Source organism: Macrotis lagotis, chromosome 1 (assembly GCF_037893015.1).
Source record: "Macrotis lagotis isolate mMagLag1 chromosome 1, bilby.v1.9.chrom.fasta, whole genome shotgun sequence".
Classification (NCBI taxonomy): domain Eukaryota; kingdom Metazoa; phylum Chordata; class Mammalia; order Peramelemorphia; family Peramelidae; genus Macrotis; species Macrotis lagotis.
The window spans coordinates 673,997,233-674,024,987 of record NC_133658.1 but is presented as its reverse complement, the minus strand read 5'-3'; the positions used below and the strand labels follow the sequence as shown (position 1 = coordinate 674,024,987).

At 33.4% G+C, this 27,755-nt stretch overlaps 1 protein-coding gene across 2 annotated transcripts in view; it reads left to right on the top strand.

Annotated features, from left to right (window-relative positions):
* Nucleotides 1–11,930, top strand: part of ZNF804A (zinc finger protein 804A) — a 528,903-nt gene extending 516,973 nt beyond the window's left edge. For both annotated transcript variants that reach the window (XM_074215547.1, XM_074215548.1), the window contains exons 3-4: nt 6,662–6,792; nt 7,820–11,930. In XM_074215547.1, the coding sequence (XP_074071648.1) occupies nt 6,662–6,792; nt 7,820–11,099 (3,411 nt within the window). In that variant the 3' untranslated portion in view covers nt 11,100–11,930. The remainder of the gene's footprint in view (nt 1–6,661; nt 6,793–7,819) is intronic.
* Nucleotides 11,931–27,755: the final 15,825 nt, after the last annotated feature.

Below are 27,755 nucleotides of genomic sequence, written 5' to 3'. Positions count from 1 at the left end.
AATAAATCCACAAAGTCATCATCATTTCTATGCAAGAGGTACTAAATATTAAAAATAATAAAAAATAAGAAATTTCATCCAAAATAATTAGAAAATTTATTAAATTTCAAGTAATGAAGACACCAATGAACAAAGGTTTTATAGGCATAATCTACAAATATTTTCCAGTATTAAAGGGAAAATGATTTGAAAAATTCACTGTTCATTCCAAAGAACATTGACCAGGTCAATATATTAAAAGTGACAATAGTATCTTGAGCAATTTATAGACTTCATGCTTTATCAAAGTATTACTAAGATCCTTTTTTGTCTATATTAGAGAAATCAGTGTCTCAGAAAAATCAGCAGCATCAAATGATACAGAGTGATGAAGAGGAATGATAAGTCATATTTCTGCTCACATGTTAGAGTTAGGAGAAATAATAAGAAATGAATGTTGGTTTATACTATTAGATAGTCATCATATCATGTCTTTGCTTAGTTTTTTTTCTATAGTCTCAAGAATTCAATCAACAGGGGAGGCTAGGTGGCACAGTGGATAAAGCACAGGCCCTGGAGTCAGGAGTACCTGGGTTCAAATCCCTTCTCAGACACTTATAATTACCTATCTATGTGGCCTTGGGCAAGCCACTTAACCCCCGGTTGCCTTGCAAAAAAAAAAAAAACCTTAAAAAAATTCAATCAACATAAGCAGAATGGAAAATTACTATAATATAAAGACAAAAGTCATTTTAGAAAATGTTTTCATGGGAAATTTTTTTTTAAAAGTCACACTTTAAAAGAAATGCTCAGTTTTCCCCCCACAGGTTAATCTAAGATAAATATCTTTCTATGCTGTTAAACTATTTGCCTAAGCCTTCAAAAATCTTTACCTCTTCCCATGAAAATGTCTTTAGGAGCAATTCATGTAATGGGGACTCCAGGAGAGACCTAAAACAGTCTTAAAGTAATGCTTTGCATTTTTTTGCAAGAGAGGAAGGGGCCCAGTTATGCGACAGGGATAGTATTGGAAGAAGTGAGACTTAGCAGACAAGTAACACTGATTTCTTCAGATACAAAAACTTAAAGAAAAACTCAAAGGTCAAGACTCCTTAATAAAGCCCAAACCATATTTGTGCAATACTAAAAAGAATGCTAATCTCCAAAGATTTTGTTCATACTTATAAATAGCTCTAACTTTTTAATTGGTAGAGATAATTTTCTTCCTACTAATTCCTATGAGAAGCTGCAGTCATATTCACAGTACAAGGAGAAAACCTTATTAGAGTTATATGTGTGTTTATAAATTAATTTTCATGAAATACTTCCTGATAATAATCAATTTAAATATTATGTATGTCAATTTGAATATTACATATGTCAGAGTATCAAAATAAAAGCATTATGATAGTTCTAAATTTAACCAAAAATAAATCTACATTGTATATATATATATATATATGTATATACATATATATATGTCAATAATGTTGCCCTTTCTAATGATCCAAATGATCTTTTGCTTAATGTAATATCTTTCAGCTCTTTAAACAGCTGAGCATTCATTGATTGATCCATTACTGAAAATTAATGCTTTTTTTCTTCTTAGTAATATGACTGAGCTTCAGCTTGAATCAACTCCAAGAACTGATCTGGCATAATTCCATAAATTGACACTATAGATTCAATATTTTTTTCCTTCTTTGAGGCAGCTAGGTACATTACAGTATTTGGAATTGACAATAGATTCCAATACTGAATGAGGAATTCCTTTACTTTATCCATGAACCAGAGCTTCCAGCAGTTACTAGAGACCATATGCCAACTTGGGGCTTATCTAACCATCTATCTCTTCCTATCACTAATAATAACAAAGAATCTATCAGAATATTATGAATAGAATTCTGTAACTCTAATATAGATTGTTTCACATAAAAGACTCACTTTATTCATTCTACTATTTATGCTACTATTACCCAGGAGTATAGAAACTGCATCTTTATTGATCTAAAGGATTTTTCCAGTTAGAACTACCTTGATAATATTACCTGTGGTCTATAATGTTTCTAATTTTTAAAAGGTATTTCCACCTATACCAAAATAAGGTCAAAATGGATACGGTATTTAGACATAAAGAGCAATACCATTGATAAATTAATAGACCAAAAAATACTCTACCTAACTGATCTATGGGAAAGGGGTAAATTTAGGACCAAACAAGAATTAGAGCACATTATAAACTGCAGAATGAATGGTTTTTGACTACATTAAATTAAAAAGGTTTTGCACTAATAAAATCAATGCTGAAAAAATTAGAAGAAAAATAGAAAACTGGGAAACAATCTTCACAACTGCAAGTTCTGATAAAGGTCTCATTTCTAAAATATATAGAGAATTGCATCAAATTTATAAGGTCACAAGTCATTCCCCAGTTGATATGATAGTCAAAGGATATGAATAGACAGTTTTAAAATGAAGAAATTAAAGCTATATATATAATCATTTAAAAATGCTCCAAATTGATTAGAGAAATGCAAATTAAAACAACAATGAGGTATCATCTCACACCTATTAGATTAGCACCAGATGAGAAAAAAGGGAACATGAACACTGTTGGAGTAGATGTGAGAGGATTGGGATATTGATGCATTGTTGGCAGAGTTGTGAACAGATCAAACCTTTCTGGAGAGAAATATGGAACTATGCCCAAAAAGCAATTAAACTTTTCATACTCTTTGACCCAGTAATTCGAATTCTAGGACTATATCCAGAAGAAATTTTTAAAAATGGGAAAAGTCCTACATGTTCCAAAATATTCATAGCAGTTCTTTTTGTAGTGTTAAAGAATTGGAAATTGAGGGGATGCCCATCAGTTGGGGAATGGCTAAGCAAGTTATAATGCATAAATACTATGGGAATACTACTGTTTTATATGAAACCAAAAATGGTTGGACTCAGAGAAACATGGAATGACTTAAGGGATCTGATGCTGAGTGAAGGGAGTAGAGCTAAAAGAACAACATACACATCAATAATATTTTGAGATGAACAACCTTGATGCAAGTTACACTTCTGAACAGTCCAGAGAGCTAGGACAACCATATAAGACTGGTAATGGTCTATATTATCCCCAACCAGAGGAAGAAAAACAAAACCAAACACACAGAAAAAAAACACCCCTACCAAATATGATGAAGACATCATAAAAAAAATCTCTTATGTATCTCTTTCCCTTAATCCTAATTCCTCATGCCAAAAATTATTAATTTGTAAATGTGTTTAATAAAATATGTATGTAAAATGCTAATCTGACTGCTCCCTAATAAAGGGGGATGGGTAGGAAGGGTAGAGGGAAATTTTGTAACTTGGAAATACGCATGTACAAATGGATGAAAATAAAAAACATAAATTTTAAAAAATGAAAAGCATTTTGCTTTTTTGAATTTCAGAAGTCAACAGTACAGTCTATAGAGAACTAAAACTGGAATTGGGAAGAAGGTTCTTATAGCTTCCTCAAACATTTATTAGCTACTATGACTATGACTATGATATTTAGTCACTTAGAATCTCAATTCACTTTAATTCAGGAGACACTGATTAAATGCATATTAGGTGCAAGGCAATGTGAAGAAATAGGTTCCTCATTTATAAAATGAGGATAATATTATTTATAATATTTGGTTTACAAGATCAATTTTAGGAAAACAAGTAGAAAGCCTTAAAACACTATCTAAATGTCAGCTGCTACCTCTATTTCCATGACCTGCCAAGCCAGTTTCAAAGTCACCCCAAATGACAAAACCTGATCCTTAAGATGTATCTCTGATTGCCTTGAAAAATCTAAAAAGAAAGGGGGCAACTAGGTGGCGCAGTGGATAAAGCACTGGCCCTGGAGTCAGGAGTACCTGGGTTCAAATCCGTCTCAGACACTTAATAATTACCTTGCTGTGTGGCCTTGGGTAAGCCACTTAACCCCATTTGCCTTGCAAAAAAAAAAACATAAAAGAAAAATCTAAAAAAAAAATGTATCTCTGATGTTTCCTTTCCTACCATTAACATCACTTTCTCTCCAGAGCAGAATTTTGTTTCATTTATCTACTGTAATTATCCACCCTAACCATACCTATCTTCATCACTAAATCTTCTGGATATCATTGATGTGAAGAATGTAATCATTGAATAAATATATTGATTTAAAACATCTGTTAAATATTTAGCATGTGCCAGGAGCTGGTCTCTGAATTCATAGAGATATCCATTCAAAAAGAGAAAGTATGTCTGCTTTCAAAAACTTACATTCTAATTTATAGAAACAGCATATATAAAAAAATGATGTTCAGGGAAAAAAATTTAGTCTGAGAAGTTATAAGGAAAATGAGTTGATACACAGGGTTGGAAAATTGTTTGCTCTTCAAAAGCAAGCAATTTTTAAAAATTTATTTTAATAATACTTCATTTTTTCTAATTATATGTAAAGACCATTTTTAATATTCATTTGTTAACAAAATTTTGGTTTTCAAATTTTTTTTTCCTCCTTCCCTTCTCTCCCCCTTCTTCTAATTTGGTAAGAAATTTGATATAGGTGATTTTTGTATGTGTGTATATACATATATATATATATGCAATAATGTAAACCATATTTCCATATTAGTTATGATCATACATTTTTGCTATCATTGTATACAGTGAATTCCTGTTTTTGCTCATTTCACTTTGAATCAGTTCATATAAAATTTTTTCTGGATTTTGCTAAAATCTGCCTCATTTTGTTCATTTTTTTTAAAAGTAATATTGCACTGCATTTACATACCACAGCTTGTTCAGCCATTCCTCAATCCATGAGTATTCCCTCAATTTCCAAATTTCCCACTACAAACAGAGCAAACAATGATAATATTGATTGATTACTGTGCCAAGAGTAAGATATAGAAGGAAAGGATGAGGAATATGTATAGGTGTCAGGTCAATCAATCTGCAACACAGCCTAGGAAGATGAGTGGATAGGAAGTGAAGATAAAGTGTGGTTTGGGGTACTGATTTAGGTAAGTGTAGAGGGCTAGGTTTTACTTATTCAATTACCAATTATTGGTTGGTAATTGCAAATTTCCAATCACATATTTCAGTGTCCTTAACAAACTTCTGCTTGGAAACCTATTGGCTCATGGATTTATAAATCTTTTTTCTCCCCTGGGTTCAAGTCCATCAAGCAATCTAAAATTAAATCAATCAATAAATCAATGTGATAGGAAATGTGTTAAGTGTTGGGGGGGGGGGATACACAAAGAGATAAAAGATAAAGTGCCTTTAAGGAATTTGCAATCTATTGGGAATGTCAAAATGCAAATAAATATGTGTGAAGTGAGCTACATACAAGAAAATATCAGAAATCAAAAGAAGAAAGATATTGAAATTAAGACTTCCTGTAGAAGGTGGAATTTTGAAGACTTAAAGGAAATCAGAGGTGTCAAAAATAGGAGCCGAGGAAAGAGAATGTTCTAGCATGAGGCGACAGTAAGAGAAAATGTCTGAAGATGAAAGATGGAGTGTTTTGTTTGTGGAACATTGAGGGTGACAGACTTCAGATTAACTTCCAGAAATTTAGTAATTCTGCCAAAATGGAGATTAAATTTGGATTGTCAATGTATAATATCTAATTTAGCCTTCCTCTTCAGAAACTGATAGATAAGGAGGGTTAATAATAAATCAGCTAATTAACCTCATAGAATTCTAAATAGAATCTTATCTTTTTCAGTACTAAACTCTCAGAATATCTATGAGGCCTACAAGGTAAATCTAATTCGGCTAGAGTATTCCCATTGTTAATAGATGACTTTCAGAAATAGACAATGCCATCTATGTACCGAAAACTATAGATCCAAGCATAATGTGGTGCCTGGTCATCCAGAATGATTTAAACGTGTAGAAATAGTACTCTTTCCTATGGTATATCTTAAGAACTTGAAAAAATAATCATTAGAAAGATGAAGGAAGAATCATAGATAGACATGTAATGTAGTAAGATAGAGTCTAAGTGCTTGAGGAAGCATTTATGTTGAGTGGTTGTTAAGTAAGCATTGATCTGAGATTCAGTAGTGATATGGGAGGGAGGGAGACAGACAAAAAAATTCATACAGACAAACTGAGACAAAGAGATCAAAATAACAAGATGAGAGAGTCTTTGTTAGTTTCTGGTATCTACATGAATGACAAAAATTTCTACCAGGTAGATTTAGTCTTGTACAACTCTATAACTTAACTATTTTTAATATTGTCTTTAGACTAGATTTCTCTATCTTACTTTGGCTGAAAGAACAGTGACCACTCATTGGCTTGATTTCAGTGCTGCTTTGTCTGGAAACTATTCTGTTCTGTTTTTCTAAGCTGGTCTGATTCTTATGGGCTTACTATACTGGTTCCAGACTTATTGTGTATAACTAGTAATTGCCTTTGACTTTTCTGTAGCTCATAATGCCCCAATCAAGAGGTTCATCAGTCTTAGCATTTGTAAGTTTTAAGAATTATATTTATGTGATACTTTATCATACTTTTATGGTATTATTAGAAGGCAAAATATAAAAGTAAAAAATTTGGAAAATGTAATTTTTTAAAAATTTAATCTGAATTTCCATGGAGCTACATACTATTAATTCCTTTACCTTTTCCACATTTCTTTTCCTAACAGAGGCTCAAGGAATTAAAACAAAGAGAATTTGCACGAAATGTAGCATCTAAATCCAGGAAAGATGAAAGAAAACAGGAAAAGGCTCTTCAACGACTACACAAGCTGGCTGAACTACGAAAAAAAGCCACGTGGTAAGAATGAAATAAAATGTTAAACTTTTTTAAAAATGTTACAAAAGAAAATTGGAGGTGGAAATGAAGGGCATATTTCTATTTATATCCACTCCCAGAATAAGGCACATACATTTTCATGGCTTTCTGTGGGCTGTAAGCAGTAATTTGAATTGGAATTTTATGCAGAAACCTGTTTAAATGCACATTTCAGAAGAGGCTAAGATGACACATATTTTTAGTTTATTAAAATAAATGTACATATTCTATTTTTATTGAAAGGATTGCTTGACTGGATCTCTTAGTGGAAACCTGAAGACATTTGATTGAAGATATCATTGTAAAGTTTCTTAACCTTTGCTTTTAAATTGGTCACCATTGATTAGTTTTAAGAAACTACTTTCAGAATTCTTAAGAAAATTGCAAATATATCTGAGAATATCTTCATGGAAAACCATCCTTGTTTAACCAATGAAACCCAAATAGTTTTCTACATTGAATAAAATCATGCATCATAACTAGTTGTTTTTGATCTGGTCTTGGTAGAAATCCACATAGCAGATGAAAGCATTGCTATCCTCCAGTTTCATATCATGACACCACTTCAAATGAGGTCCTTTTAGGTACTAGCAACTTAACCATTTTATTCCCAGTTCTGTTTTATGAATTACATAGAAGATTCTAGAAATGCCTTGCTGATGCCAAAACTAGAGACATTGAAAATATGAGGTCTAACTAAATCCATTTGAATATGTATATGAGTGCTCTTAATAAGTATTTTCAAAGTATACAACAAGGGAAGTAATTATAGGGACTTATCTTCAAAAGTACTTATCAAGTATGAACAGACTACTGCTATGTTGTGCCAAATGAATTATTATTCATTCACTAGAGAAAAGTCCACTTTATTTAAAACTGAATCATGTCTAAAAGAATATCCTTCTTTGAGATGCATAATTTGATAAAAACTTAACATGCAATAAACTTAAATGCTTGTCTTCTTAATCATCATTCTTATATGTGACCCTTTTTTTGTTTTGTTTTTCAGTGCTCCTGGAAGTGGTCCTATGTTCAAGTCAACCACTGTTACAGTGAGAGAAAATTTTAATGAAATTTCTGAAAAAGATATGATAGATTCAGCGAATAAAGAGGAAGACTTCAAAGATACTTTGATTCACAATTATCAGAATGTTAAAGATGGTGATGCTATTGCTTCAGCTCCAGAAAGTTCAAATAATCAAAAGGCGAAACCTAAAAATCTTGGAGACCAAGCTCCAGGAGTCCATGGGCAGAAGGTTGGCTTTTCTTTTGCCTTTCCAAAGAAAGCATCAGTAAAGCTGGAATCTTCAGCCGCAGCTTTCTCTGAAAACAATGATGATGTTTCTGCAGAAAACGGTTTTAATAGAAAAAGTAGATTTGTTCCTGGAGTTTGTTACCCACTATTGTCTTTACCAACAGAAGCAGTTTTGAATTCTGAAGAGAAGTCTAATGCATTTGATCCACTTGGGGAGATTTACTCTGAGAAAGAAGAAACTTCTCAAACTACAGAGACAAAAGAGCTTGTGAATAATGATGATACTTTATTAGTGTTTCCTCTTTGCCAACCACAATTGCCACTTTCTGTTGATTCTGAGGGCTGCCTAAATCCAACTGTATTACCAGATCAGACAAAACCCAAAGATGTCATTATTAATCTTGACACATCAGTAGACTCTAATGAATCTAAACTATTGGAAAATAAATCAACAGCTATTTCCATTAGTAATGATTGTTTGTCTTCACCCACTATTGAAGAGGAAAATCCTAAAAGTCTTTGCAGTTATTCATCTCTTAATGAACTTGAAGGTAAAATGCCAGAGCCTCAAAATTTGGTTCCTCCAAATATTGATGGGAACAGCATAACTTTTCAGATTAGAGAGGAAATATGTAGAAGACCACAGGAACCTTTTGTGCCTGTGCTTAGTAAGTATGGTTCAACAGTTCTTCAATGGCCATCTGAAATGTTGATTTACACAAGTACCCAACCATCAGTTTCTTATAGTTGTAATCCTCTGTGCTTTGATTTTAAATCTACTCGATCAAGAAACAGTCTTGAGAAAAATAAGCATAATTTAAATGTTCTTCATACTCAGCAGATGACAGAAGATTCTTACAGGTGTCCAGATATAGATTGCAAGGATGTTTCCATTGGAGAGGTCAGTGACAATGGAATTAGAAGTAGTAGAAATGAGTATAACCATGCCACATCACTTATAACTAATGATTGTTCTAAAGGTTGTGATTATGGAAAAAGCAAGGAGGATATAGACACAAAACTTGAAGATGATCTATATAGGGTTGGAAGACCAGATAAGTTAAACAAAAAACAAATAAAACAAGGCACTATGGATGAAAAATACAATAAAACATGGTTAAAGGAAACTCACAAAAACCGGTTTCACAGAAGCAGAAAAAAGAAAAGAAGAAGAAAGCTATGTCAGCATCATTATGGGGAAGTAACCAAAGAAGAGTCAGATTCTTCTTTCAAAATAGAACCAGAGAGCAATCACATTGAAGCAGCAAAGAACTATGAGTTGGAAGTAATTTCAGAAAAAGGTAGTGATGAATATAAAACTATCTGGTCAACTAAAGAGCAATTACAGAAACTATATGAATTACCTGACAAAAGACCCAAATCAATACCCATCTATCTACACAAGAATAAAGGAATGTGTAAGATCTGGAATACAAAACAGAGCAATGGTGAAGCAGTCAGTTTTAAGAATCTCCATAGAAAAAGCAAAGTTATTTTACATGAGCCAACAAATCAAATATTTAGTTCTGGAAAACATAATTTATCATGCTCAAGAACAGTTTGTAGTTGGAAAGTCAGAGCATCTAACTGTAGCCCAGATCATAACTGTTTAACACACCAAAATGAGGTGAAATGTCCAGTTCAGAACCAATCTATCAAAAGAGCATATAATTCACTTATTAATGAACCTGAAAGATCTTATAGAAAAAGGAGACAATACACAAACTCTTGTTCATCAGATGAAAGCTTATATAGGCAAAACTGTTTAACTGAACGGCATTTGAGACAAGCAAGAACTTTGGCTAAACCCTATAAGCCTAAGAAAAAAAGAAGGAGAAAAAAGACTAGACTTCATTCTGGATTTAGAGACCAGGAAGTAAGAAGGAAATTAAGTTATGTTTGTTTGAAAGAAAAATCTCCATCAAGTAATCTGGGGGAGTTAATGACTCAGGATGAAACAAAAAAAGGAAAACAACCCATCATTGAATTTTCAAGACATACAAAACAAACAGAGGCAGAGGAGACAAAGTTGACTCTGGACTCCTCTAATTTCACTCTTCCAGAAACTAACAGAGAAATTGAATATATGCAAATGGAGAATATTCCAGGTAAATTTTCAGAAGCTTTCAAACATTCTCCTGACTCTGTAGTTGAGCTCAAACATTCTCTGGACTCTGTGTTTGAACCAAGTACCCTGTCAAAGGTACCAACTGAGAACAAAATGGAGCAAAAAGAAAAACATGAAAGTGAAAACCTTCCATCTTTAAAGCTGCCTAACATTGAAAGGAGTTTTGGTCCACCTCCACCCAAATCCTACCTTTGCCATTATGAACTTGCTGAGTCTCTTCCCCAAGAGAAGATGAATGAAGCAGCAAGTGAATGGCTTAGGTATAATTCAGGAATCCTTAACAGTCAACCAACATTACCATTCAAAGAAGCACACATAAATGGTCATACCTTTTTAACCACAGAGCAGATTCTTGCACCATTAGCTTTGCCAGATCAAACATTACTATTCCCTCTAGAAAACCACGAAAAATTCAAAGAACTGCCATGCGAGGCCTACCAGCATATCATGCCCCCAAGCCTGCTGCCTGCCAAGGTCAAGTTGACCTTTGCTCCACCTGCTCTGCAGCCACCTAGCCCACCTCTGCAGCCCTTGCCTTTGCAGCAGCCCCTGTGCTCTACCTCGATAACCACCATCCACCACACGGTTTTGCAACAGCATGCAGCGGCGGCAGCAGCAGCCGCTGCTGCAGCAGCAGCTGCCGAAACCTTCAAAGTGCTCCAGCCCCACCAACAGTTTCTCTCACAGGTTCCAACTCTCACCAGAACACCTTTACCTCAGATTTCTGTAGGACCCAGACTTTGCCCTGCAGGTCACACGACTTTTGTTGCACCTCCTCAGTTGCCTGTCATTCCATCTTCAGTTCTTCATCCCAGCCACCTGACTTTCCCCCCTCTGCCCCATGCTCTTTTCCCTTCTCTGCTTTCACCCCACCCCACTGTCATTCCTCTGCAACCTCTCTTTTAGTCACCAGTCAGAGGGGGGAGGGGGAAGGAATATCCAAGGTAAGCTACTCCTATGTATGTAAGTGCTCATTTCACTTGAAAACTGACTCTGTAAATGGTGAAAATCAACAGGTCTAAATAAGGCCCCATTTGTTTGAAATCATTTACTGTAAGTGTAATGATGCAAATGTATCCTTAACATTCTTACCTATGATATAATTAAAACACTGAATAGTTGCAAACTAATATGAAGTATATACTGTATATTAAGTTGTCTTAGATGATGTATAATGTACATAAAATATATTTATAGTACTGTAATTTATGTTGTAAAGTACGCTCTTTTGTTTTTTAATCTTTGTGTACTTGCACCTATTTAATGTTTAGAAATCGGATGCACTATGTTTTGTACAATGTTCCTTGAAACTGTAAATCCAGTGATGAAATATCTCTTGCAATAAACTTTTGTTAACTATTTAAGTATATCAGAAATCATTTGTTGTAAGTTGGTTTTCATAATTTGAATAACACTTGTTTCTCTTGACTTTCATGTTTGGAAAATTAGGTTTAGAATGAATTGAAATTTCTTAATGTTTGGACTGAATTTTTTAAGTGAAGTTCCCCAAATAGTTTAACCGGTAATACAATATACAAATAATTTTATGCAAACAAGTATTAATAGGGTAAATTAGAGATAATGGAAAGGGGAGATACTAGCACTAAAAGGAATTGGAAAAAACTTCTTATAGAAGATGAGATTACATCAATGTAATACTGTGTATGACAATCAGGTTCACTATTTAATGCAACAAACATTTATTAAGAATTTGTTACAAATTAAGATTAAGAACAATTTTCCCCTACCATTATGAAACTTACCTTTTAGGGGTTGATATTTTCAAATGAGAAAGAAAATAAAAGATAATCTGAGCAGCATCAGAAAAACCTTTCCACAAGAAATTGTCACTCAGATGAGGCTTGAAGGATACTCATAGTCTGTTGTCCTCTCAACATAACTAGCGTAGATTTTCTGTGTTGTACTGCTTATAGTGATATCTGATAAAAACTATAAGTTTAAAAGATATTAAATAAAATTAAATACCATGATTCAGATCCTGTTTGGATGGGGGGTTAAGGGAGAAGTTTCACTTAGAATATGATAATGCAAGGGAATGCTCCATAAGTCAGGAAGAAGAGTATTTGGTGTTTGAGGTATGGTGAGTAAGCAAGTAAATAGGTTCCATTTTGAAAATGTTGGAATTAAATTTCCTATATGCCTTCCAAATGTCAATATCTCTCAGTAAATTGGATATCAGTAGAAAGAAAGGACAGGTTTAAGCATATGTGAAATAATCCCCATTCTATTCTGAATTGGTCAACTACACTTAGCAGGTCAACATGACATAGTAGGTAGAATTTTTTTAATACACACTTTATATATGATCAAAATTGTCAGAACTATGAAGCATATAGAAATCATTTAAGAAATTAAGGGTGGCTGGGGTGGCTAGGTGGCGCAATGGATAGAGCACTGGCCTTGGAGTCAGTAGTACCTGGGTTCAAACCTGACCTCAGGCACTTAATAATTACCTAACTGTGTGGCCTTGGGCAAGTCACTTAACTGCACTGCCTTGAAAAATCTAAAAAAAAAGAAAGAAATTAAGGGCAGCCAGGTGGTGCAGTGGATAGAGCACCAGCCCTGGATTCAGGAGAACCTGCATTCAAATCCGGCCTCAGACACTTAATAATTACCGAGTTGTGTGGCCTTGGGCGAGTCACTTGACCCCACTGCCTTGCAAAAAAACCCTAAAAAGAAAGAAATAGTAAAAAAAAAAATACATTGAAAAGTGAAGAAAGACATCCTCGCTATTTTCAAGTTTTTAAGGGTTCCATTCAAGAGTTATATTTAAATTATAGTATTGTGCAATTTAACTCAACAGTAAAGAACTATGACAAATGGGTAGATATGAAAAGAAGACTTATGCTACATAATAAGAATTTTCTAACCATTAAAACTGTCCATTAATAAAAGGGATTTTTGTGTCAAATAATTGACTGGAAAAAAAATCTGTAATACATGGTAATATAGCAATTCTTTCATTGGGTGAGTAGTAATTGAATCAAATGACCTTTAAAAGATCATGTATACACACATATTATGAGCTAATCTCTTTACTGAATGGGAAAACTCACCATTACAATGTCTTGTGTTTTTTTTAATTTTTTTTAATGAGTATCTAATGGAAAAGATGTCAGGTACTTTTCTTAAGTAATTAATAGAAATTTTCAAGAGAATATGATCTGTCATCACCTCAAACCAAAACACTGTTTTTGGTAAGCCCAGTTTTTCCTGTAGCCAGTATTTAAATAAAATACAATTGTGGACAGAGGAGCCTCTACTGTGCTTTGAGTATAATTTTCTGTAATATGTACTCCCCTACATCATTTGAGAAGCCCTTTTAAAATAATCTAAGTACTGCTAGGTAATTTTGACTAAATCATGGGACTAGAGTAAGGAATTCCTGAGTTCAAATCCAGCTTCAGAAACTTATTACATGTGTGACACTAACTAAGTCATTAAGCTTCTGCCTGCCTTAATATACTCATCTATAAAATTTGGAGTAAATCATATCGCAAGTTTATTATGTGGGTAAAATGATATAATACTTGCAAAGAATTTTGCTAATTATGAAGTGCTATATACATCTAGCTATTTAAAAGGAGAGGAAAATTATGATAGTCTGACCTCCTTTGATTGCAACTAATGTATTTAATACATTATCATATCTTAAATGAGATCTTTTTGTGTCTACTTTGACATAATTATGTATTTCATATAGTTCCTACCAAATTCAATATCAGTAATTACTGAAAGAGGATTACAAAAATAGGGGAGAAAACTATTACTTTTTTTTCTATTTTAAATATGGGGGAATGCCTAAACTCTAGTTTTGTGAGGTTTTTTTGCTTGATTTCTTGAGAAAACAATTAGTGATTTAACTGTGAATTTGATAGAATGTTTAAGAAAGATTGAATATATTTTTTTCAAACATGTGAAATAGAGAGAAATAGAAACAATAAGCTAAGAAATACTATCTTGAATGCTAGATGATATTTTTTTCCTACTGCGGACCCCTATATTGGACACAATAATTTCCCCCCAGGCAAACACTGGAAACTATCCTCCAAGAAGAAGTACAGATTTCTACTGCATAATGATGACAATTTTAAATCTACCAAAATAATATTATTACTTCTGACAATAAAATTCAATAATTTACTAAAAATAAGCATATCACTCTCTACCTCTTCATTCTAATCCTATTTATTATTCTCCATTCTTTTGTCCTATTTTACGTCATTGTCAAATTATTCTTTATCCTACTTTCTCATTATTCTTTTCTTCCTTTTCCCAATTCTTCCCCTTATTCCCAAGTTCTTTTTCCCATGCTTCCTCAGCTTAATCCATTTCAGCTTCTAATTCCTACATTTCCTTTTCTTCTTCTTCCATTTAATTCAAAAATCATTTATTTATTTATTTATTTATTTATTTTAGGGGGTTTTTTTTTTGCAAGACAAATGGGGTTAAGTGGCTTGCCCAAGGCCACACAGCTAGGTAATTATTAAGTGTCTGAGACCGGATTTGAACCCAGGTACTCCTGACTCCAAGGCCGGTGCTTTATCCACTGTGCCACCTAGCCACCCCAAAAAGTATTTATTTTTAAAAAAAATATTTGTTAGATACATTGTACTCTGTACAAAGCACTGCAGATACCAAAAATGGGAAGAAAAAAATGAAAACGTCTCAGGAGGTTCAATAAGAGATGGACTTAATAAGATATGTCTGATAGCATTATGATTTTATAGAATGTGGCTCTAGAAAATGAGGACAAATATAAATATGTTTTGAAAAAAATGAGGGGTTTCAGCTGGTACTGGGAATGAAAGAAAGTGCCTTTTGTACAGGAAATGAGATCTGAACAAGGTGTCAAAAAGAAAAATTTAAATAAGCAAGTTATAGAAGTGCTTTCTAGAGAAGAAATATTCCTCACAATCTACACAGACAAAGAAGGCTAAGACAAGACAAGGGAGCAGATAATCATTATGTTTGGTAGGAAATAGAGGTATAAAAGGAAGCTTCATGAAATAAGGCTAGAATAATAAGTTTGTAGAAGCATCAAAGAAACAAATAAATTAGTGCTTGATCCTATGTAGCTATTGATATTTTCTGAGTAATGAAAGAACATGAACCTGTATGAAGGCTGAATTGAAAAGGGGAAAAGATTAGAAGGGGAGAACATATGAAATGCTATTGTAATAATCCACATGACAAATTTGAGGGTTTGAGTGCTAAGAGTATCAACAAGCCAAGTTGATAAGCATTTATCAAGCAGTTATGATGTTCTGGATATAAAGACATGGCAGAGAAAAGATGAACTATGGAGACAAAATGAATTATAATCAGACAAGTAAGATAAAAATCAAGAAAGAGTAATGTCAATAGATCCATGAAAAGAGAGACATTCAAAATTTTTGGAGAAGAAATAGTACCAATAGTGTAAAATGCTACATAAAGGTGTGGGAAATTGATGAATAAGAAAAAAAACTATCAAATTAGATAAGTTCAAATCAGACTATCTTTTCCTTCTGAACATAGTAGCTAATTAGGACAATTAGGGGAAATCTATAGATGTCATTGCCTTGAATTTTATCAAATATTTGAAAGAGTTTCTCTTTTTTTAAAGAAATGAAAAAATGTGAACTAAGAACCTTGAAATTTTAGAACAATATAGAATTCCTTGAATGGCTGGATGCCAAAAGTACTTATTAATGAATTGATTTAATTTTGGAAGAAAGAATACAATGGAATGTTTCTGGGATCTATTTGACTTGTGCTATTTAAAACTTTATCCAAGACTTGGATATATGCTTTTTTGATTAAAGTTGCTGCTAGCAAGTTCTGAGTGATTACTCTAATTGAATCACTATTCCCAAAAGATCTTGACAGGCCAGCACACTGAATGGAACATAAAAAAAGAAAGAAAAATAAAATTAAATGAAGTATAAAATCTTGGTGTTCACAGAATCAGTTTCACAATCAAAATTACTATCATACAGAACACACTTCATATATTCTAGTCGATTGATTCAAATGAAGAGACATGACTAGGTTACAAGTGATGTATAAAGGTCTGGGAGGAGTGCAACTAGGTGATGCAGTGGATAGAGCACTGGCCCTGGAGTCAGGAAGACCTGAGTTCAAATTTGGCCTCAGACATTTAGTAATTGCCTAGTGACCTAGGACAAACCACTTAACCCCATTGCCTTAAATATTTTTTTTAAGGTTTGTATTTTTTGCAAGGCTTTGGGGTTAAGTGGATTGCTCAAGGCCACACAGCTAGGTAATTATTAAATGCCTAAGGTCATATTTGAACTCAGGTACTCTTGACTCCAGGGCCAGTGCTCTATCTACTGCAGCACCTAGTCACCCTGAAACAATTTTTTTTAAATGTCAGGGAATTGGGAAGGGTGGCAAAAATTCAATTTTCTTTCTATCTTCAGAGCTTAAAACAGAACCATGCACAAAATATTTATTGATATATTCCTTTTTTTTTAGGTTTTTTTGCAAGGCAAATGCAGTTAAGTGGCTTGCCCAAGGCCACACAGCTAGGTAATTATTAAGTGTCTGAGACCGGATTTGAAGCCAGGTACTCCTGACTCCAAGGCTGGTGCTTTGTCCACTACGCCACCTAGCTGCCCCTATTGATAGATTTCTTAAGGTAAATGTAAAGAAAGCTACAGTGTCTATAATGAATAGAAGTAAGATATCACTGATTTCATACCCTGTTGCATCATATCTGAAGTGTAATATTCAATTCTGGGAGCAACAGTTTGGAAGGATATTGATAATCCAGAGACGGTCAATGTACTCTAGATATTGTGGTTATTGTGAGAATTTTTGAGATCATGCCATATGTGGACTGACTGTATAAATAGAGAATGTCTGGCCTAGAGAAAGACAGTAAATAAATGGCAACTATTTCAGGGGGAATCTACAAATGAAACAAGTTTAATTTAAGTTTCTTTATTAACATTTTCCTCCTTCCCTATCTTAAGTCTAAACAATCAAACCCTGATTTATACAGTTTACAATTTCAAACATGTAAATGTTCAAACTGAAAATTTAACAATCAACTCAAAAGTTCAAGATAACTACAGCACACCTTAATTTTAAATATTTGAAAATTGGTCATATAGAAGAGAGATTCAGCTGTTCGTCTACAGATAATAAAAGCAAATTTAGGTTTAACATAAGGGGGGGGGGGAGAAAACTTTCCTAGCAATTAGACCTGTTGGTAGGCTCTAATAAAATATTAACTAAAGGGGATCTATAGCTTATTATATACTAGTAACTATGATAATTATTTATTTTAATCCTCACAATAACTCTCAGAGATACATTCTAGATTTATTTATAGATTATGAAACTAAGCAACCAAATTAAATGATTTGACAGGTTCACAAACCAGTAAGGATTTTAAGCAGGGCTAGAACTTGGATCTTCTTGATTTCAAATCACAAGCTCTATCAACTCTACCACCTAGCTGTCCTTCAATAACTGCTATTTAAGCAAAGAAAAAAATCAAAACAAAAAAAAAATAAACAAAATCCTGAAATAATTCATTTCTGATACCTTTTTACTCAAAATCTGTGAAGTGTGCTGTATCTTTAGTCTCCTTTCTTGTTTCCCCTGATATCAAATCTTGTCTTAGACATTTATTATATAATTCTGGGAATTCTCTTAATTTCCTATTAGTTTCTTTCATAAAATGAGGGATTTGGCTTTGATGATTTTAGTGTCCTTTTCATATTTAAATCTATAATAATTCTGTCTCTCAAAGGAGAGGAGAATAATGGAGGAGAAGGGACAAGAGTAAGGAGGGTTTTAGAGGAGAAGGAAGATGCATTCAAGAACTCAGTGGATAGGAAAATGCAGTTTAGATTAAGTTTGAAAAGAAAGAGGACATATTTCTTTCCCTTTTTTTTTTAGATTTTTTTTCAAGGCAATGGGGTTAAGTGGTTTGCCCAAGGCCACATGGCTAGGTAATTATTAAGTGTCTGAGGTCGGATTTGAACCCAGGTACTCCTGACTCCAAGGCTGGTGCTCTATCCACCGTGCCACCTAGCTGCCTCTCCCTTTTATTTTCATAGTATATTTTGTTCTATTCTTAAGGGGTTCTTAGGAGCCACTAATGTGCTTAAGATTCTTTTAATATTTTTTCGATTCATGTATTTCATTTTCTCTTAACCATTACTAATTTACAATATAATCAAACTTTTGAAATGTCATATATATATATATATATATATATATATATATACAGAAAATTAAAATGAGTGAAACAAAAACTAAAAAAATAATCAGTTCATTTTAATGTCTTCCAGTGTTACTGCTAATTTTCAAATATACAAATAAGAATTCCACTCACATACTTTTGCCTCTTTCTATCTAATATTCTGATATGAACTGACAAAATTTTTACTTGTAAGTCTCCAATGTGGAGTAAATGATTAAGGAGTCCAAGAATCACAACTTGCTTGATTACATGGAATTTATTTATATACACCTGGCACCCAATCTTCTTGTTAATGATTTCAGTTTTAGCCAATATGATTAGCTTATTGAAGTATTTTCTACTTAAATAAATGTAAAAAGTGACTATTCTTTTCATTTATCTTTAGATCACAAGGATATTCTTAAATTAGACTGTAGATTTCTTGCTAAATGGCTTCCCATTTCAAGAACAGCTTTATGGAGGGAGATGTGAGAGATGATTGAAAAGTTAATAGATTCCACTAAGATGAGGAATGTGGTTTTTTTCCTGTCCTTGAAAAGCAGCAATCTGTCCAGATTGTGACCTTATTAGAAACATTTATTTCTCGGGTATATGAACCATAAACCAATGTTCTAAATAGACTGTTGCAGACATTAAAAATTCTAATCATCTCAAATCATCATAGGCATTTTTGACTAATTATATACTTACCTCTCAGAGTACAATTGCATAACACTTAGAACATTACTGCTAAAGTATACAGGGATAAAAGGAGATTTTCTTTGTTTCTCTGAGCATTCTTCAGAATGCATTTGTAGATTTTGTATAACTGCATACATCCTTTTTATTATCTGTGCCCAAAAGGATTCTGCACAGAAAGAGATTATGGAGTAATGGGTAAAGTGGTGCATCACCCACAGACAAATTTTTGTAGTTCAGTGGAAAAAACACTAGATTAGAATCAGAGAATTTAGCTTAAAATCACAGCTCTTCTATTGCTGGTTATATGGCCTGTGGCAATGGATTGACTATCTCTGTGCCTCAGCAGCTTCATCTATGAAATGAATGTTGGCCAACTCAAGACCTTTCTAGTCCTGAATCCTCTGAATTCTAGATATTCAAGTTAGAGCTAAAGTATGTTACAAAATCACAGAGACATGAGCTGTCTATATGTACAATTTTAAGTTTGACAATTTTAATTTAATGTTTCCTAATATGGGCAAATTGCCAAGGATATAAACACACACACACACACACACACACACACACATATATATATATATATGTATATATATATATGCACATATAGCATACATATATTTTACTGGTATCTATATGTGTATGTGAGTTGATATATTATGTATATGTGTATAGCTATATATGTGTTTGTTCTTTCAACTCTCACTATTTTATCCCTATGATCAAAATCATAACCCTTTTTGCAGTTTGATCTCATCAATTAAATAATTCCTGAAAAATTGTGATGATTTCAAAAATCATTATAAACATTTAAATCCCTTCATCTATAACTCAGTTTCCTCCTCAATAAAATGAAAATTTAAGTTAATGATATCAAAGTTCTTTTTCATCTCTAATCTTTATATCTGTTTTATGGAATTTACTCCCTAGTACTCTACTGTTATTCTACTTATATTTGATACTTCCATATTTCTACTACTATGGACGTACTACTAAAAAAAAAAAGAAAATAAAGAAAATGCAAGTCCTGAACATTTTTCCATCCTGTGCAACTTTGGTCCATGTTTCTTCATGAATACTAGATCAGGCTCCATCTAACATCCTAGAGCATAATAGAATCTCACAAAAACCAATGCACCTGTAGATTTGTTGATAATTCGTTTTTCAGGGTTTTTTTTTTCGCAAGGCAAATGGGGTTAAGTGGCTTGCTCAAGGCCACACAGCTAGGTAATTATTAAGTGTCTGAGGCCGGATTTGGACTCAGGTACTCCTGACTCCAGTGTGCTCTATCAACTGTGCCACCTAGCCGCCCCAATTGATATTTCTTACTACAGAATTAGCCATTTGCAATTACCTCTGTCATTAACCATGTTCTCTTCATAATACTTGGGGAGTTCCTCTACTCAACTTTGTAAAAATTTCTTGAGAAGGATTATTCTCAATGATTATTGAAAGAAAATTTATCTCTTCCCACAATGCCTAACGTGCCCCAAATCATAATCTTTATCCTCTCCATTTATCCCATTACTAATACTTTTGTATAGAACAGTAACACACCATTCAACTATATGATTGGAGGTGTGTGTTACACAATTATGTTTATTGTAATGTGAAGTATGCTGTGTAATGCATTCTTCCCATTTGACTTTTCCAGAATCATTCCATTCCAAAACCTTCTTTATAGGAAACAGCACTATTGGAGGTGAACTGGATGCTGTGAGAGTCTCTTGGCCTCAAATGGTTTCAATTCCTCCTGAATCAGTGAGATACCTCAGTGCATAATCAACTCTAGGCAACCACCAGCATGTGATAATTGATGATAGAATATAACAAGCCAAAGCATCCAAATCTTTCTCTCAATGGACAGTTCATCAGTATTATCTTTCCTTCCAACCTTCCAACTTTGCATTGTGAGCTACTCAGCTGTATGATAAAATTGACAATAACTTTATCCTTAGAACAATGTCAGTTTGCCATTTTTAGGACTCTACTGCTGTGTTGTTAGTGTACTTCCTAGAGCTCAATTTCCATGAACCCCAAAGCTGTGATGCTTTCCAGGGTTCTATGCCAGGGTGACTGCCCATTACAAAAAAAAATGAGTACTCTCCCAGGAGCTCCCTCTCACTTCTTTCTCCTGGTTCAGTGGCGTTACCACTTTGGACATCTACCTGTAATCCCTCTCCACCATTTTGTGCAGAGGGATCCGAACCCGACTCCCTTTTGATATGCTGAAGGCAATGGAGGCTATTGCCATTCCCTTCAGAATGGCACTTGCCTATCTCTCAGGACCAACCGAAACAGAGAATCTTGAAAGCTGAAATGGAGAAGGGTTCAATGTGAACAGCAGTTTAGTGGTATTTCACTGTTAGCCCGGAAGGCTGTCTCACTGACCCTAGGGTGAAACCACTGGCTATTAGTTTATCCCTCAGAATAATGGAACATAAGGTTTACTCAATCTACACATCTTGCCCTACACTTTCTCCTCTTAATTCTATTTTTTTTTCTCTTGGGAGCAATAATTAGGTTAAAAATTAATTAACATTGATATTAGAGAGGACTTGTGAATCTACTGCCCTATAATTCCACTCACAACCCTTATAACTGCCTAGAATAAAATGTTTCCCTCTGTATGTTGTTTCTCCCTGACATATATTAATATATGATCTCCTTGAAAGCAAAAATTGTATTACTTTCCTTTTTGTATCTCTAGAACCTAGAATGTTCTCTGATCCATAGTTGAAGCTTATTAATGTTTACTGACTGATTCTGATCTATCTCACAATAGATCTTTATACTATCCCTACATTATTTATATTTTTGTTCTTCAAGAATTTGTTGTTCTATGATTCATAACCATATCACACCATTAGAAAAAATCAACACTAAAGAGATGGGTTTTGATAGTGGAGTGCTATTTGGTATCAGTGAAATCCTTGCTCAATAGCCTATAAGTTTATATTGTATGTTTTTATCTACTTCTACCACATACATACATTTTTTTCTAAAAACAAATTTCAATAGCAATACAAAATTTAATAATTATTAAAAGAACTTTAGAATTTTAAAGTTGGGGAAGGTATTTAGAAATTATACAGTACAAGATCTCATTTTATAGACAAGGAAATGAAGGCAGTAAAAGGTAGCTAAAGGTCTTTCTAGAAAGGGAAATAATCAAGAATAAACACTAATTCATGTCTTTCAGTTCATTGCACCAGATTAATCAATGAAAAAGGTTATTTTTCTTTGCTACCCCATTGAAAGCATGAAAATGATGCAATATGTGCTAGTATAACAAGAAAATATACACAAAATTATAATAATATAAATTATTATCTTAAAATGATTTTATTAAATTATTATATTAAAATAAAGTAAAATTCCATAATGAACATGACCAATCTAGTTCTCAGAGAAGAGATGAAAAGATGTGACACTGGAGAGATAGAATGGGAGCAGGAGGTATATGATGTCTTTCATCAACTACCAATGTAGTCCCTGTCAATCTTGCTGAAAATGTGTTTCTCATTACATAGAAAGACTCATGGTGTGGGGGAGTTAGTGGTCAAGAGAAGGATAGGGAAAAGACAAGAAATAACTATGATGTAATAAAAAAAAAAGGACCGTAGTAAGCCTTTTTTTTAAAAAAGAAAGAAAATATAAATATAAATATTTGGCATGCAAAATATTTTTTTTTCCTGTGACAGGAATCAAAGTCCAGATTTTGAGACTATTGTACTATTTCTCTATAGATCAAAGATCATTGATGTTCTTGTCAGAGTCTACTAGTTCATTCATAGTACTAAGGAGATATGGATATAAAGTGTAAAATTTCTTAGAACATAACTTTTCAAAGAAAAAATCTTTGTTTCATTGTAACTATATTATGCTTCCTTCTGGATGATTGTCCAATATCTGTTATTATCAACCTAATGGAGACTCCATGAGGGAATGCTAATTAGTGGAAGCATAGTGGCCAGAATGAAAATGGTCACATTTCTATTGTGCTCTGACCTAGTCACACTACATTCAGAATAAAAACCATATTCATTACAGATCACCACATTTTAGTAAGTGAATAAATGCATTCAATCTCATTCAGATGACATTGTTAAAAAGTAAAGAATGCTGGATTTAAACTCAGAAAAACTGGGTTCAAATCCTGTCTCTGCTTCTTGTAAATTATTCAGTCTTGGATTAGTCATTTAATTGCTCTTAGCCTCAGTTTCCTAATCTGTAAAATAAGGGTTGTTAAGATCCCTTTCAAATCTTAACATAATATCTATAATCTAATGAGGCAGGATGATGATAAGAGGTGAAAAGCATGACATATGTGGATTCTACTGAAAAAATTTAGAACGTTTACCAAGATAAGAAAGTACAAAATAGGGATAATTCCCATCTATAAGAAGGGCTACAATGTTATTTGTGCTTAGGATAGAATTAGGAAAAAAATAGGAAAAAAGTTTTAGAAAAAAAAATTTGGACCCATAAAAGTAGAAAAAAATGATCACAATAACTTCTATCCAAGAAATAGAATAGGCTGCTTTAGGTATTTAGTTTATCATTTTTAGAGGTTTCCTTCACTACAGGCTGAGTGCTCTCTTATGACGAATATTATACAGGAATTCCTTTTAATAAGAAATCTCTGAGGTATAGTTCAATTCAGATTCTGTGAATCAGTTCAAACTCATTCCCACTCATATTAAAATCCCATATCCTCCTGAGATTAGTACATTAGTGTCACCACAGCACATCAAGGACAGCACACATTTTGATAGCATAACATAATTTTATGTTTGGTGTTTTTTAATATATTTCCAATTTTGTAGAAAATGTTCATATTATTAAACATCTTTTTTGTCATTTGCTTGCTATAAACAATGACCTTGAATTTGATAGGTTTGTTTTATGCCTTATGGAATTCTATTCTGATTTGCATCACTTTCTATTGCCAAATGTTTCTTGGAATACATGGATTTTACAAATGAATTGTCAAATTGGAAGGTATAATTTTTAATGTTCTACTAACCTTTGTCATCATTTTGATGAATAATACTCTGATTTAGCAAAAACTATTGCAGAGGGGTGGCTAGGTGGCATAGTGGATAAAGCACCATCCTTGGAGTCAGGAGTACCTGGGTTCAAATCTGATCTCAGACATTTAATAATTACCTAGCTGGGTGGTCTTGGGCAAGCCACTTAACCCCATTTGCTTTGCAAAAACCTAAAAAAAAATCTATTGCAGAACTTTTGATTTAGTTGTTTTAAAAAATTGATACTTATTAAACTAAATGCTCCCTATTCTTGCCACAAAAGAGAGTGAAAAAGAAGTCTTTAGGAAAAATGCTTATCAGAGTGACTACAACAGTATACCATTTATTACTCTTAATAAATGCAGCACATCATTACATCAGAGTCACATTTTGTTCAAATTCTAGTATAATGCCAGATAATCTCAGAATCCCTATAGGTAACAACATGGATTGAAAGATTGGTTAATTTTATCTTAGACACTCAAAAATATATTTCTGGGAAACATTAGAAGTACAACTCACTTAGCAAAGGTGGCATTCTCTAAACTTCCAAAATTTTCCCCAAAGTAATTTGAACTTATCTCTTTCCCAAATGATCTTAACTTTAGAGCACTCAGGTCTTTAGAAGACCTCTAGGTTTCTCTAGTGTCAGTAACTCCATGTCTACAGACATGACCTGGGATTTCTATGAACATTACTTTCCAATCCACTACCCTTAAAGTTCATAGGGATTTTCTGGATTTATTTTAGAGAAAAGAAGCAACATTTGGCCAATCTATACTTTGGGGTATTTTAATCTCCAATTAGTTTTGTCCTCTATCATAATTTATTTTGATCTTCAGGAAATTTATGGAGAGCCCTCAGGAGTATAGGGGAAAATTTTGGTTGGGGCACAGAAAGAATAATTGTAGAAACTCCGTTATCAATCTAGAACACCCCCACTGAGCTGGGTCCATGTCTAGATTGAAGAGTTATGGCAAAATAGGAATGAAAGAAAAATCAAAATCGCTGTCATGCCTTCCCTTGCTCCCTCCTACTCTAATTAACATGTTATAATTGTGCTGTTGTTTCTGAGTGAATAGTCTCCTGGATAGATTTTAGATATGGTATGATGCAATGAAAAAGATCTGTTTAGAGTTAGAAAATATCTTATCCCTATTACTAATTATCTTTGACACATCTTTCTGTTATTCAGTTTCTTTTTCTGTAAATTGAATGAGAGTTTATCAGAGAATTTCAAGAGGACATGATACCTTTAATGAGCTTTGAAGGTCTTAAGTATTTGAGACTTAGAGGTGAGGAATAAATGCATTCTAGTAAAAGGAACATATTGAACAAATGCTACAAATAAGTAAATAGGTTAAGTCCCGCAGAAGGCAGAGTCCCAACTAGGATAGAGTCATTGGGACATTGCTCTAGGATGCTGGAATTTACAAGGATGGTATTTATCTAGTATTTATATAGTTATTTAAGATTTGTAAAATTTTTGTTTTACAAGCTCATTTTTTTTCCCTGAAAACAATCCTGACAGGTAGAGGCTAGAATTATGCTCATTTTTTGATGAAGAATCTAAAGCAGATCAAGGCTAAGTGACTTAACTAGGGTCACACAGTTATTAAGTGTATGAGATCCAAATTGAATAAAATTTGGGGTCTAAAAACTGGGAACATCTCATACAGTGATTATAGATTTTTTTACTTGCATTTCCTGCTTTTTTGCACATTGTCTTTGAACTCATTGTTTCACGTTACCAGTATATTAGGTTACATTTTGCCATGTTCTGCCTAGAAATGGTTCAGAATAGATTTTTTTTTGGCAAGGCAATGGGGTTAAGTGGCTTTCCCAAGGCCACACAGCTAGGTCATTATTAAGTGTCTGAGGTGGGATTTGAACTCAGGTACTCCTGACTCCAGGGCCCATGCTCTATCCACTGTACCACCTAGCCACCCTCAGAATTGATTTTCTCACAGTGCTGAAGTCAAGTTCAAAGTGATATAATTTACAAACGTGAATGGAAATTGCACTGCTGAACATGAGAAAGCAATTCGAGAGGAGAAACCCTAGTGAAATTCCACCCTGGCAGAAGGTTAGGAGAAGCAAGTCAGCCAAATGACCTGAATTAGAGAGGTAATTGGAGAGATGAATTGAAGAGACCAGGGCAAGTGGAATTCCTGTGTCCACAAAGCTGGTTCAGCATGAGGCAAGAATTGCTGATGAAAAAAAAAAGTGCCTGATTTCAAAGGAAACACAATTGGTGCTTCATGTTCATGAAACAAAATGGACTAAGTAAGGGTACATGCACCAGATATTTTTTGTAAAATTAATTTATTTATTTTCATCCATATGCACATGTATATTTTTAAGTTCTTTCCCACTCCCCTAAGCGGCAAACAGTCAGGTCAGCATTGTACATATATATTTTTGATAAATATATTTACAGATTAATTATTTTCATGAGGAATTAGGATTAAGGGAAAGAGATACAAAAGATATATTTTTTTATAATTAGATTCTGAAGGGTTGTTTTTTGTTAATGTGTATATTTTGTTTTGTTTTATATTTCTTCCTCTAGATGGGGATAACATTGTCCATAGCTGGTCTAATAGAGTTGTCCTAGTTCTCTGAACTGCTGAGAGGAGCTGTTTCCATCAATGTTCTTCATCTCACAATGTTGTTTTTGATGTGCACTTTGTTCTCTTGGTTCTTCTCACTTGACTCAGCATCAGATCCTGTAAATCATTCCATGCTTCTCTAGAGTCCAACCATTTATGGTTTCTTATACAACAATAGTATTCCATAGTATTCATATATCTTAAATTGTTTAGCTATTCCCCAATTGATGGGTATCCCCTCATTTCAAAAAAGAGCTGCTTTGAATATTTTGGAACATATAGGACTTCTCCCCTTTTTTATGATTTCTTCTGGATATACACCTAGAATTAGAATTGCTGGATCAAAGATCATGAACAGTTTTATTGTTCTTTGGGCATATTTCCATATTGCTCTCCAGAAAGGTTAGATCAGTTCCCAATTCCACCAGCAATGCATCAATGTCCCAATCCTCCCACCTCTTCAGTATTGATCATTTTCCCTTTTTCTCATCTTGGCCAATCTGATATGTGTGAGATGATACCTCATTGTTGTTTTAATTTGTATTTCTCTAATCGATAATAATTTGGAGCATTTTTTCATATGATTATGCATAGTTTTAATTTTTTCATTTGAAGACTATCTTTGACCATTTATCAATTGGGGAATGATTTGTGACCCTGTAAATTTGATGTAATTCTCTATATAATTTAGAAATGAGATCTTTATCAGAACTCCTAGTTGTGAAGATTTTTTCCAAGCTTTCTGTTTTCCTTCTAATTTTGGCAGTATTGATTTTATTAGTACAAACCCTTTTTAATTTAATATAGTCAAAATCATTCATTTTGCAGTTTATAATGTACTCTAATACTTGCTTGGTAATAAATTCATCCCCTTTCCATAGATCTGAAAGATGAGTATTTCTTGACCTTTTAATTAATCTGTGTGTTGCTCTTTATGTTTAAATCTTATACCTATTTTGGCCTTATTTTGGTATAGAGTATGAGATGTTTGTCCATG